Source organism: Coffea arabica, chromosome 3e, assembly GCF_036785885.1.
Source record: "Coffea arabica cultivar ET-39 chromosome 3e, Coffea Arabica ET-39 HiFi, whole genome shotgun sequence".
In the NCBI taxonomy this organism is placed as follows: domain Eukaryota; kingdom Viridiplantae; phylum Streptophyta; class Magnoliopsida; order Gentianales; family Rubiaceae; genus Coffea; species Coffea arabica.
Window position 1 is genome coordinate 3,469,964 of NC_092315.1, and position 14,433 is coordinate 3,484,396.

Below are 14,433 nucleotides of genomic sequence, written 5' to 3' on the forward strand. Positions count from 1 at the left end.
TGAAAATACAGTTTACAAAAAAAAAAAACACATGCAACAAAATGTAACGTGGGAAAAACAGTGCATAAATAGAAGAGGAAAGAAATACTACTGCTACGATACAAGGAATGTAGCATGTCTAAGTAATTCATAGCATTTCAAGTGGCAGAGTATTATTGTTTGGCTCTCTGCCTAATTATCTTTTACTTGCCCAAAATCTAAAGAAAACTTTTTCCGGAGCAAACTTTAAAAAGTTGAACAATATGTGGGAGAATCTAATTGGTCAGACAACTAGGCTAAGATTTAGAAGGCGAAGAAGCAAGAGTGCCATAACTAGATTCCCATTCCAACTACTAAAAAAGTTGAACAATATTGGTCAGACAACTATGCTAAGATGTAGAAGGCGAAGAAGCAAGAGTGCCATAACTAGATTCCCATTCCAACTACCAACGGCCCCTGTTATTATACCCTTTGACTTAAAATCCTAGATCAGCCATGTTAGCTCCGGACTAGTCAAGTTTCAAATTTCAAAGTTCCATTCTCACAAGACTCATTCTCGCAAGACTCCACTTGGGAAAGTGACCAGTCCACCATACGTGCATCAAGCCGTGCAAACCAAACTTTTCTCCTTTTAGGTGCAAACCAAACATCATTACTACTTCATTATATACGAGTAGTACCAAATTAATTGCAACACTAAAACGTCAGAAAAAAGAGCTTTTAGTTGGTACAATCTAGCCATCCGTCACCTCATTCATTTTCTACCGCTGATCAACTCTTCTTGAGCTAGCTAGCATATGGCTTCTGTTCATACAATTCCTTTCCTCATTATAATTCTTATTCTGCAGACTTGGTCTGCAACTTCTTCAATTTTCGCCCCTTTTGTCGGTATATTCACGGACCCTCTTAATTGATTCATGGAGTAAAGGACGTGATTTTTCATCCCCTTGTATTTCTGGGGTCGACTGATTTTTTTTTTTTTTAAAATTTGTTTCTTCATGTGGGGTTTTGACGAATTTGATTTTCTGCAATGGTAGGTGGTGATGTGTGCAAAAGCGCTGAATGTGGGAAAGGTACTTGCAAACCTTCCAATGATAGCAACTTTGGTTTTGCGTGCCAATGTGATGATGGATGGAAGCAAGCTCGCCCTGAACACGATGATGGTCTCAAGTTTCTGCCTTGTGTGATGCCCAACTGTGAGTTTTTCTTGGAGAAAAGACTACAAAAACTTATTGCACTGTGTAATTCTGTTGTTGATTGCCATGTTTACAGAGAAATATTATGTACTCCTTAAGGATATATTGTCTTCTTCTAATAGTATAAAGTTAGATTAGTTTATCCATCTAATATCTGTTATAGTTTCTCTGTAAGCTAGTTGTCTTACTCTATAAGCTCTAAGATTCCTCAGCCAATATCAGTGAACTAGTTGTTTGATATCCAATTTGTGTTCTAAGTTCCTAGATTACCTAAAGGGCTGATATGCAACCGTAAAGTTATATGTGAATCGGCTTCAGATAGATAATGATTAGACCGATAATCCTAGCTATGGAATCTCAAGTCTAGTAACAGAACAAAGAACATAGGAAAGATGGTTTTTTCATTTCTTATGTGGCATAGGATGGTTAGAAAAATAGCCAAGAGAGAGTAGATGAGCATGATTATTGCGATCGATTTGTTCACCGGCTTTTTATAGAAAGCAGAAAGGTTCAAGCAGGTCTGGATATTTGAACCATCTGAAGTGCAGAGCTAATCCTTGTTTACCTCGGTAAAGATCCAAGAAAGAGAATGGTGTCATTCTCTGAAGCACTCTCAAAGAGATTGCAATAATACTTGTAGTGACATCATGTAAAATCTCCGTGCAGCTCTCAAGCAGTTGATCATCTCAACATCGCAGAAGAAATTTTGACTTGGCAAAAGCTAATCTAATGCCACCTAATCTTTCTTTTCCCATGGAAATAGTGGTCTTGAAATGAAATAGCAGAAAGTATTGAGTGTAAATTATGATGATGTAATATCGTTATCAGGAAATAATTTATACTTAACTTGTTTGATAATACATGTTATACATATCTAGCAGTGAATTTCTCAGTTCACACGCTGTACTGATAGGCATCATGTTCAGCAATATCCTGCTCAAGATTGACATAAGCCTAAGATTCTGATTATGTCTAAATTTATATGGAGTTCACTGGCAGCACAGAGGAGTCTGACTTTCTCAAATAAAAAGAATCTGATCAAGAAAATGCCATGTTCTTAACACACTTTTTATTTACTAGGTTCTCTCAATTACTCCTGCGCTCAAGCACCGCCCCCTGCTCCAGCAAGAGAGAAGCGAGCTAATGAATCAATCTTCGATCGTAATTACACTTCCACTTTTTTCATTCTAAAGTTCATAGACCAAAAGTCCTATTCATACAACTTTTTCTCATTTCTTCATCTCTTTGTTCTTTTCCATAGCTTGTTACTGGGCTGTGTGTGGAGGTGGCACCTGCAACAAGACCTCCATATTTGGACATAAGTGCGAGTGTCAAGAGGGTTATTACAATATACTCAACGTCACAGCTTTCCCCTGCTTCAGAGAATGTATGGATTCAATGCACAGGCACTAGGAAATTCTTTTAAGATTTGCTCTTGTTTTGTATTTTAGTGTGCTATACTCAATAATTTGGACGCCAATCTTCTTTAGGCGAGCTTGGAATGGACTGTAAGCATCTTGGGATTGGCGTAATGAACAACACACCGGCTTCTTCACCTCCTAGCTTGCCCGAGAACGGTCAAAACCAAGGTGAGTTAGTTTCATAATTTGAAGTTTGTCCATTCCAATTTCTAGTGTCATAACTAGGATAAATTTCACTAGTGCCACTCCTTTTTCTTTTGAGTTGCACTTGAATATCACCTGGGCTATTTTTTCATTGATTGCATTTCAATTGCGAAAAAGAGACTATGCCTACTTGCAAATCCTATTAGCTTCTCCTCATCTGCTAAGCATTAGAAGAATAAGTTCCTTTTTATTCATATATATAATGATGTAGGAGTTGGTATCCACGTCTCATGTCCGGAACAAAGTAGAATTTCTTGTAAATTCTACTTTGCTCATCTTACCTTAACAAGAAAACCTAATAAACAAAGATATAAAATCCAGATAATCTTTCGTAGAAGCTGGCATATTAAAGTATGCAGACAAATTTGACTTTCATCAGTTTACAATAGTATTGTGCTCAAGACAACATACACGTCCATGTCATGATACAAAAGGATCTGGATAGGTTTAAAAATTGCATTATCGAGAAGACTGTTAATTAATCAAATCTTGTGCAATCTATTTATTTTGATTTATCTTTGATGAAATACTAGTCCATGACAAGATAAAGGTCCATTTCTTTAATCGACCAACAGAGTCATGCTCTTTCATTCTTACATTTTTTTTTTTTTTGCTTCTCTTTTGTGGTTTGTTGGAGCAGCTACCTCAATCGCCATTGGAGATCTTACTTGGTCGATATTCACCATGGTATTATCCGTGGCTTTATTGTTGTCAAAATAGGTCAAGTCACGACATATGCGATATGGGCACCGATACCTGGAGATGTTCCCGTTCAGGTTTTACTAGTGTGTGAGGAGATTGGTTAGGAGTTCACGATTTTGGACATATGGTAGCTTCTTCTGGTCGTCTTGCCGGCCTTTCGGTTGTGTACATTACATTCTCTTACTATTTTGCAGTTTACAGTAGATGTATAAACACTTTCAATCTCTCTCTTTTATTTTCTTTCCCCCATTTTTGTAGAGGAGTTCATTACTCAGCTTTCAAATTGGGATATGGACAAATATTTGGTATTTGAGCGTGTGCTGCATGGTTTGCGAGCTCTTCAGTTCCTTGTCTAAATCATGAAAAGTTTCAAGTTTGTCATCCACACGGATGAAACTATAGTGTCCATATTTGCATCATAGACGCCGTGATTTCACACACGCAATGTACGCATTTGAGATTTTTAAGAGATTGGGAGTGTTCATTTTTCAGAAATTGAGATGGTGTTCACTTTAAGGGGTTGAGTATATGTAAAATTTATTAATAAGATTAAAATTAGATTGAGAGACTGAGGGTGCGTTTGAATAAATCGAAATCTGAAGTCTGAATTTATTAAATTATTGAATTGTTAAATATTAAATTTAATATATTTGAGTGTATATCACATTCAGTGATAAGCGAATAATTTATCACTTAATTGTAGGAGCAAGTTTTGTTTAGAAAATTCAGTGTCACTTAATTAATTAAGATGTTTAATTTTTAGTTATCAAACGGTTTGAATATGTTATGATCTGAATCCATTAATTTTAAGTGCTGAATTGAGTTATCAAACAGGGTTTAAGTCTTATTTAGGGTTGAATCGTGTTCAATTTGGTAAGAGTTCATTCGAACTTGGTTTTGTTAACTAGTTAAATTGATATTGAACAACTTTTGTGTTCAATAATTTTGAAATTCGATGAAAAAAAATTCGTTTAACCTCGATTGGACAACCAAACAAATCGAATTTGGACAAATTCTTAGATTCGTTAAAATAATCACACAAAGTTGAACACTAGCTATTTGATTTGATTAGGCTTGTGTGCACACTTCTAGTCATATTAGAACATCATTAATGACCATGGAAATTAGAAACGTTTATAAATCAAATTATTTTAAGCAAACTCCGAATTAGGCCTGGGAATCGAAAACCATAACAATTAGCTTCATGAGGCCCAAAATATAGACAAGTCATCCTGAGGGATGACTATGTAATCTTGGGCCAACAGGTGGACCGGCAAAGCGAACTTTATCTCGGGGAAGTTGTATGGGCTGATTGACTAAGGAGTCTTATAGACCAAGTTCCAGCGTTTATTAAGTTTATCTTGAGCTCAACTCGCTAAAACATACAATATCATGATTATTAATCTAACAAAAATCTTGATCTAACTTAACACAACTAGACTACATGAAAAGCTGTCTGACGTGGACTACTAAAGTTTTCAAACTGAAAATACAATCCGTTCAGTAGTTGAGAAAGTAATTCAATGGTCTGTACTTTGCAGTATAGCTTAAATTAGTAATGTTGTGACATATTTAGGCATGGAAATTCTTCATTAAGTGCTATACAATAGATACAGACTTAAATCATGGCTCACGTCCTTGGTTTTAATAATTTTCATGTTTGTATCGATCACTCGTGTCGCCTTTTAGAGATAAACTCTTCAGGGCATTATCACAAGAAAATTGCCATAAGATTCATGTCATTGTTTGGATACCTCATTATTTGGAAAAAATTAGTTCGCTTACATTACAAACATATTTTTCAATTACTTCTTTATCTTTTTAATTATCGCTTTATTTTACATGCATCACATCACAGCAGTGCTACAATAATATTATCATAAAAAGTTTTTCCAAATGACGAGGTATCCAAATTCCAAACATTGTCCTTTTATTCTTTTAAAGTGTTAAGGGAGGAGGGTGAGGAAAAAATATATGTATGTTAATTGGAGAAATAGGTATCCATACCAACAAGCATGCTTGGTACGTTGCCTAAACTCAAATTCTTGCCGTGAAGCTCTTTACTATATTCAAGAAACTATTAAAGAGAGAAAAGCACAAAAAGGTCAGAAAGAAACATATCTTCTTGTGCATGTATGATAAAAACTGATGATAAAAACTTCTAATCCTCCATGGATAGAGTGCCCATAAAAGTGTAGGAGAATTCATTGAACAGTTTTGGTCCAGAACCATGGATCGCAATCATCCTCTTTTTCTTGAAGGCATTTATTATTGTTCTAGTGGTAGAAGTTTATCAGTCCATCACTGTTGAGTCCACAGCCCAACCACCCCCTCCACCCACCCGTGAGGAAATCACGCCGGCACAACTCTCAAGCACATCATTCAATGGATGAACGACAGCCTATCAAAATCCCAATAACAAAACCCATAAATGCCTCACAATCATACATATATCATGTCATATCATAGTCCTTTTGTCACTACTGCAAGTCCCACAGTGAAAAGACTTAAAAAGCTGTTCACCCTACCCTCCTTCCACTGGCTAACCAGGCAATAAAGATTGGGATTGGACCAATAAGTTGTAGTATAGTATAATACACTATAGTAAGTTGTTAGTATAAAAATTGTGGAGTACGTAATTCTGAACCGAATACTAGGTAAAAAATCTCGTGATCTCTTCTGCCACAGATACAATCAGACCAGAAAGCAGCAGTAAGCAAGCAGTACGGCGCAACTCACTTATCGGCGGCGTACGGACATGCATTATGTGCAACTGAGACATGGCAAAAAGACGATTCTTTCTTTGACAGACAGCCTACGAAAACATTACCCCTCTATCCATCTAATGCTACTACTTAGTATATTGCTATGTAGCCTCACAGCTCAAAAAGCCCATTGCTACTAGCAGCCGTGGGAACTTGTAGTAACAAAAGTTGCACCCTTTTTGCCAAATTTTTGAACTTCGTGTTTGAATTATTGGTAGCTTTTTCTCCCTAATGGGCTAATGGCTCCTTACCCTTTTTCGATTTCTTGATTCTCGTTTCACATGAAAACTTTTTGTTCTTTCAGTACAATGGAGGAGCCTCCTCGCCTGCCCCTCCTCATCTTGACTAAATTCTAGCTACAAACAAGTCGTGTCTGTCTGTTTTGCTTCTTCTTTAGTCTTCCCAAGCAAAACCACAAAGGTAGCCGGACCTTGCTAGTAAATTGGATGAATAGACAATAGTTAATTCAAATTTTGACCTTGCTAGTAAAAATTGACATTTCAACTGGAATTGCCGCCTGTTAACTGAAGAGTGCAATTTGTTAAAATTAAATGAGCTGATTGGGCTTTCCTCATGAAGAGATAAGGAATAGGGAGTTTTGGGTCGTAATTGGAGCATTGATTAATGAGTGGAAAGGACAGGGTCCTTGGAAATTGTAGTTTTATGCAAGGGGCTGTGTTGCTCCGCTTATTTACGCCCTGAAACCAATGTTTTCAGAACCGGACCGGACCGGCCGGTTCGACCGGTTGGACCGCGAACCGGCCATGTCACCGGTCCGGTCTAATGTTAAAGCCGGAAGTTCATGGAGAACCGTTGAAACCCGGACGAACCGGACGAACCGTGCGAACCGTTAAGAACCGTGAACCGGCGGTTTTTTAAATTCTTCAACAAAATATCAAGAATGGTGTAGCTAAGATTTGAACTTGGGTCTCCAAGTTTAAATATGACAATCTTACCGCTAGACTGTACTTAAGTTTGTTGAGAATTCTACTTAACTAAAAAATATATTAAAACATCAAGTTCTTCTCTTATTTTTTTTTTCAATTTTTTCTTCTTAACCATTTTTAACCCAAATATCCACAACAATATTTTCTCAAGTCTTCACCATTATTATCAGGTTATTATCTTTAGCAGATTGTAAACAAGTTGAAAATTTCAACTTTTCTTGTTTTCCAACATTTTAGTAAGTTTAATTTTTTTCTTTTCAAGGTTTTTTTCTATATTATTATCTTTAGTTGATTTTTTGCATTTTCTTCTTTTTCCCCTCAATTTTCATATGTTTCCCTCATTTTTGTTTTATTTTTATTCGATTAATTAAGGATGAAATTTTTGCAAAAGTAGTGCACATCCATGTAGGAATTGGGTAGGAATTACAAATAATAACATTGGGTTGGTCAAAAATATGGTAGTTGGCACATAATCGAAGCTATTGATAATTGAATTTAAAATAATTAATGGTATAGGATCATTGAATTTAATATAACATGTTAATTAGTAATGTTTAGTAGCAATTAATTTTTTATGTGTTTAACTGTATATTTGTTTTTCAAAAATTTTTAGTTTTTTTTAGTTTGAGCAATTAGATTTATATTTTTATAATAAAATTTTAACTTTTTCAGCTTAAGTTGATGAAATTGTGAAGGTGGTGTGGTTGCTTATCATGCCACTGATAAAAGTTTGCTATTCAAATAGTTTGTTTTAACTTGAACTCTTTTATGGATTTTTTTAAGGGTTGTAAAAGAATTTCAATATTTAATTTATTTATTTTTTGTGTTTTTATTTGTGATAATTGGTGCACATTTGGATTATATCTATTTATGTTTATAATGAATTTATGAAAACTTGTGGTGAATTATGATATTTTAATTATATTTATCATTTCATGTTTTGTGTATAACTTTTAGAAAATTTATTATTATCATAACTTAAATTAAGTTATGTTGGTAAAGTTCAAGTGTAGAATGAAATCTGCTTAGTACTTAACACCAAAAAAAAAAAAAAACAGTGAACCTTTGAACCGGCCGGTTGGACCGGTCGGACCGGTCGAACCGCGAACCGGCCACATCTCCGGTTCACTGACCGGTCCGAGTTTAAAAACATTGCCTGAAACTGAAAGTGAATGATGGTTACAGTAATCAAACAATCTCAATCTCAGCTGTCACACCAAATCAACAATGGTGGTGGCCTTTGGGGCGCTTTCCAAGGTGATGACTATTATGGAGCTTCCCTTATTATTACCCTCTCCTTATCTAAGACAGCTACAACGTCCCACCCTCTGGGGTCTCTTCCTCCCTGCATCCTCCAACCACATCAAATTTGTAATGTTCTACTAACATACTACAGGTTGCTTCTTCTGGGCCGGTTTCTCGATGGTTTCTGTGTGTATTGAGTGTGGGTGTGTGTGTTGGGTTTCTACTAGTGGAAAGACTAACATACTACTATCTTCAAGGGATGTATATAAGTACTGATTTTCGATTAAAAACAGACTTGGTCTTCGAGTTTTATTTGCAAAAAAAAAAAAAAAAGTTTGAATTATATACTACAACGCACTTTTATTTTAGGAAATATTTTGTATGTAAAACAAAAAAATTACTTAAAAAGATAAAAAAAAAAAAGGGATGTGAAAACATGTTCAAGAAATAATTGAAGATTATTGGAAAAATTTTTGGATTATTTATTGTAATACTATTTTTTTTACGTGATTTACGTAAAATAAAAAGGTAATTGAGAAACGTATTTTATGACAAATAAAAAAATTTTCAAATTCAAAATGATTGTATATATAAAAGTGTTTCATAGATAATTACTCGTTTTCTAATCAAAGAATTGACAGTTTCATTTATGTATGCATACTTCGCGGTAACTCTTGCTGGTTTTTGTTAGGTTAACTATTCAGTAACACAGCTCCTCGGAGAGATGCAGACACCTTAAATTATTGCAATTAGGATTAGACTGAGTCTACTACTAGTGTATATGTATTTTCCATATAATCCAATACGTTCATGTCATGTTTATGGCGTAAGAATTCTGCAGATTCGCCATTATGAGGATTGAATAAGTTGCGAAAAAGATTTTTGGAAGTGGTGTTAATCAAAGATTCCAATGAGAATGAATTGGAAATCCAAGTAATCAATGCCTGCTCTCAAGTGGACGAAGAGTAGAAGAAAACTAATCCAACTATTATTGGTCGCTTCAATATGCTAAAAATACCCTCTGTCCTCCACTCCTGAATTTCCATAGCACCCACCCAGTCTTAAAATCGTAATCTGCAAAAAAAAAGAAAAGAAAAGAAAAAAAATGTGAAGCAAATTCAGTGGTTCATATTTCCTTTCATGACCGCGGGGAAGTTGGTGGAAGGTTTGTGTCACCATTAACTCCTCAGCTTGCCCTATCCAATTGGACTCGTGAGTTGTTGTCCCTATTATTAATTCTTCTTCTTGGATTTGTTCATTGCTGTTGTTTTCTCCACCGTCAACTCTAAAATACCAAATGGCATTTTCTAATCAAGAACCAAAGATCATGTCCAACTCAAACGGATAATTGAGAATTAAACGCCAAGATTCTGAAAGCATGACTTTGAAAAGCGAAGTTTTAACAAAGCTCGTACACTTCGTTGTTAATCAACCGAAAGTGACCTTGTTTGGATTGTAATTTTTTTTTTAAATAAAAATTTATATTTTTTATGAAAAAATTTTTTAATCATCTTTTCATTTTATATGCATCAAATCATTACAAATATATTTATATATTTTTTTACAAAAACTCTAAAAATAACAATTCAAACTACCTCAATTTCAATGCATACCATGTATGGTCAAACTCGGTTGCTCTTGAAGAACACCTATCGATAGAGCTGTAAACGAGTTGAATCGAATCGAATATCTCATGTTTGAATTCTATTCGTTAAGTGATTCGAACAACGTTCGTGTTCGTTTGTTAATTTTTGAACTCCAAACATGTGTTCTTGTTCGACTCGTTAAGCAAAGTTTGTGTTCGAATTCGAGTTCGTGTTCATGTTCGACTCGTTTTACATAAACAAGCCGTTCGCAAACATGTTTGAAATACTCAAATCCAAATTATTTTAAACCTTAAATATGTCATGCAAATCATTAATCATTCTAAAAAATAATTAAAGCATAAAGTGACTAAATTTTATTATTTATTAACTATATAACTAACATTAATATAAAAACAACAAACAAAACAAAGCAATTTGCCTTCCAAATATAAAAGTCCAGCCATAAAATTAACCCTAAAATTTGTCAAATGATAATTATGTCCATGTTCGCGAACGTTCGTTAAAACTCGCAAACATATTTGTGTTCGTTCGATTATTAATCGAAAAAAAAAATTCGTTCGAACTCGGTTCGTTTAAAATTTCGAACGAGCCCTTTCACGAACACGAACGAGTCGAAACGAACCGAGATACCGAACAGCTCGATTCGTTTAACAGCTCTACCTATCGATAGCCTATTGTAAGGACTTGGCATACAATTGCGGTAAATGGTTAATAGGATAATTTCAGAAACCTCTCTTGAGCTTTCAAATAATTTCACTCGGCTCCCCTTAGGTTTAAAAAATTATACTTACATCCCCTAATATGGTAAAGTACCTAAAATGCCCTTCGCTTGATAGACAATTCTCAATTTAAAGCAATAGATTTACAAAACCCAAAAACAAATTCTATTTTTTTATCTCATGTCTATTTTTACTCCTTTCTTTTCTAGTTAATATACTATACCCTTTTTTATTATCTTCTATTTTATGGATATTAGCAAATTGAAATTGCAAAATTGACAGAGAGAGCAAATTATGTACCAAATTAGAAGAAAGTGAAGAGGGTGGCATTAATAGAGAAATAAATAATGAAATTGATTATTGAAATAGGAAAAAGAACCAAAAATGTAGAATTAGTCATATTTTGGTTGTTGTCAAGAAAATGTTTTTGTAAAATGCCAATAATTGCACGAGAATTTCTTTCATTGAATGAGAAATTTTTTGCTATGATTTTATTGTAGAGATAAAATCTATTCTTTACTTTTGAAGCATTAATATTTTTAAGGTCATAAGAGAGTTGTAATGGTGGTTTTAGACTAGATGAGCTTGTATTGAAAAGGTATTTGGATATTGAGTTTTAATTTTGGGGTATAAAATTGGTTGTCAATTGTGTGTGTGTGTGTTTGTATTTTTTTTTGCATGGCAAGCACCAATGTTGTTTATGCAATTTGAGATCTTTTGGACAGTAACTTAGATTTGGAGCTTATGGTTGGACGGTTATTAGGAATTAAGTTCGTCGATTTGTACAAAGTGTGAAAAAAATGATTGAATATACTATGTTTTTCTTTCTTACTTTTGTAGAAAAGGTCAATTTAGGATTTTTGAGAGAAAATCTAGTTTGTTGGACCAATATTGTTATATAAATAGTAAAATAGGGGATGTATATGTAATTTTTAGATCCTGAGGGGAGCTCTCTGCGATTATTAGAAACCTTAGAGGAGGTTTGCCAATTTATCCCATGGTTAATGGTAGCTAGTAAATCTGATTTTGAAGACAAGGGACGTAATCATATAGGGTGTTTAAAAGTGCACATAGCTCGTAGCCGAGCCTAATGATGAGAATGAGATATCATTATCAATCCCATTCTGCAGTCTGCCCCAGCTTTGATCAATCTCTTCTATACTCATTATCTTTACCTTTTTGTGCAGGGTTAGTAAGGGTAATTAACACTTCATAAAGACTTATTAAGATCTCTTAAGTCCTAATTGACTGATAATTTGTGTGGGCTTAAGCTCAAAGGCAGAGCTTGATTGATTCCAATCATGCAGGCATCAATAGCTTCTTTTACAAGGAGCTGGATAAAAAGAGAAAATCTTTTCTGATCTATAATTCCCACTCCCACCACTTGATTGATCTTCTTTTTGTGTTTCGTGTTGATGATCTTTTTGTTTCTGCTTTATGATTTTTGATGATGGTTGAGATTCTTTTTGTGGTTGGTGACACTTGATGTGTGTTACTGGTAGAGTTTCTTCGTGCAAATTAACATATAGATTCTTCCAAGATTCCTTGGGAGATCTTTTTGTTGCTTTAATTCTTGATATCTCTTGTTAACGCAATCATTGATATCTTCTTGTTCTTTCTGAATTAAATGTAAAGTGGGATTAATACCTTAAAATTTCATGCTCCTCCTGTTTTAGGCCTTCCACTTATTCAAAACCCTCTTGTGTTTTTAGTACTCAATGGATCTGTTTCCTCCTGTTCAAAGAAACTTCTCCTTGTCTTCAACCTGTTCATTTCTGCAGCAGTAAAATCAAAAATGCACTTCGATAACCAAAAGGGGAACAAGGAACGACAGAGATCAAAGTGAAAGGCGTCAAAAACAACATCGTACTGTTTCAACAGTGTCGAAGGGATCACGTGTCCGGAATTCAATCTCCTCCGCTAGCTGCAGATGCAAGCCACGAAGCCTCTTTCTTTGACTTTTGTCAATTCATCTCTTGTTTCTTTTGTACCAGACTTGTTATTGAATTCAGTACTATTAAAATTTCTAACTATTAACAAATTAGCATACGACCAGCATAATGCTCAAATTTTGAACTGATGGCTTTGCTCAAGATATTTGCTGTGATGGCTGTCACAAGTTTTTAAATCTCCTCAATTTTCTTTCGCACGAATACTATATGTATATATATTTTGAATTCCTATAATATGAGGTTTTTCTGATTCAATTTTTGTTTTTTACAGATTTTTCTCGATTGCATGTCTAGCTCCCAAGCTCTATATCTATCATTTCTCCGTAACTCCATACTCATCATTGGTTCCACGAACACCAGAATAACTTCTCATTCCCCTTCCTACTGGAAATAGAAAAGCAAAGCAGATCAATCAAAGAAGCTGATTTTCCTGTCTGCTTGATCTTTGACTGAACAAACAAGTACTGGTACAGCCTACAGAGTAAAGGGCATGATCAAAAGCAAAAAGTCCATCTCCATTCATGCAAGAAAAAGGTTTTTCTATGGAAGATCAGCAGCCTTTATCAGTTACTAGCAGAAACACTGAACGACCCCCGATCGTGACGTATCCAAACCCAACATTTCCATAGCCTCCCACGCTCGAATTTGGCAGATTGTCATCTTGGTTCTATTATTCAAGTCCCCCTTGAGCCATGATTCTAGCTGTGCCCTTTCTCTTTTTTGTAGCAGGCAAAGAAGAAAAAGGCGGACTGCATCAAAATTTTTTTTTATGTAAATAGAAGTAATTCACCAAGTTTACAGGTTATTCACCAAGTTTTCACATCAATCATGAAATCAGAATATCCATCCTTTTCTATTTTTGTCATTATTAGTATGTTTTTCGGATTAACAGCGAAATTCGAACACAATCCCTTATCTTGACAAGAGTAGCGATTCGACTTTCTTAACTGAACTAATTTATGTCTGCTACAAGAGAACATTTCATAACGAAATGTCCAAGGAAACTGTTAAACTTTTTGCTTTTGGGAGTATTACCAGAAAGAATTTGCTGATTAAATTTTGTCAGCAAGTTCTTCATATGATTGTCGGGCTCAGAAGTAGGCAAGGCCAGTGGCGTGATCTGGACTAAGGCTGAGGGACTTAATATGCCTAATGGGACAACGAAAGCATGAAGCCACGTTCATCGCTTTAGTCATCATGAAAATGATGGATGAAAATTTTCAATTTTCCATTCTACCTGTTAGGCCTACAAAGGCAGCTGCTCGGAATGTACGGAGGGACCCCACATAAGAAGTAGGGTAGGACCCGCCCTATATTGTTGGGCCTATGAAGCTGGGACATAGTGGGTGGATAAGATCGAGGAAGTTAAGAATGTGAGGGTACAGATATTCGTCCTCAGTGATGGTGGACCTCTGACTGAGCCTCTGCTATTTCACTTTGCAGTTGACATTTGACAAGAAGTCCCCTCTTTTATTTAATCTTCTTCATTTTATATGAATATCAAATGAAATTCAGGAGATTTAACAAATTTTTTGTTTGGTAATAGTAGTAGTACTAGCTCATAAAATTTGCTTATGATAAAAATCGTATAGTCTATATAATAATAAGCTGCATCACAAAACATTCCTATATCCGAGAGTTCTTGTAGTAACTCTGCAAATAAAAGCCTCGATTAGATCCATGTTTGGACTGAAGT

At 34.9% G+C, this 14,433-nt stretch overlaps 1 protein-coding gene across 1 annotated transcript; it reads left to right on the forward strand.

Annotated features, from left to right (window-relative positions):
- Positions 1–654: 654 nt before the first annotated feature.
- LOC113737042 (uncharacterized) lies at positions 655–3,810 on the forward strand. The gene is made up of 6 exons (XM_027264293.2): positions 655–867; positions 1,017–1,175; positions 2,256–2,336; positions 2,437–2,562; positions 2,666–2,764; positions 3,441–3,810. The coding sequence occupies exons 1-6, from the start codon at positions 777–779 to the stop codon at positions 3,518–3,520; spliced, it is 636 nt and encodes a 211-aa protein (XP_027120094.2). The 5' UTR covers positions 655–776; the 3' UTR covers positions 3,521–3,810.
- The last annotated feature ends 10,623 nt before the right edge of the window (positions 3,811–14,433 follow it).

What these genes read in the sequence shown, in the direction of transcription:
- LOC113737042 (XM_027264293.2), top strand. Translation starts at nt 777, where the DNA reads ATGGCTTCTGTTCATACAATTCCTTTCCTCATTATAATTCTTATTCTG. An exon ending in AATTTTCGCCCCTTTTGTCG is followed by an intron (nt 868 to 1,016) that starts GTATATTCACGG and finishes CTGCAATGGTAG; the next exon opens with GTGGTGATGTGTGCAAAAGC. An exon ending in CGAGAACGGTCAAAACCAAG is followed by an intron (nt 2,765 to 3,440) that starts GTGAGTTAGTTT and finishes TTGTTGGAGCAG; the next exon opens with CTACCTCAATCGCCATTGGA.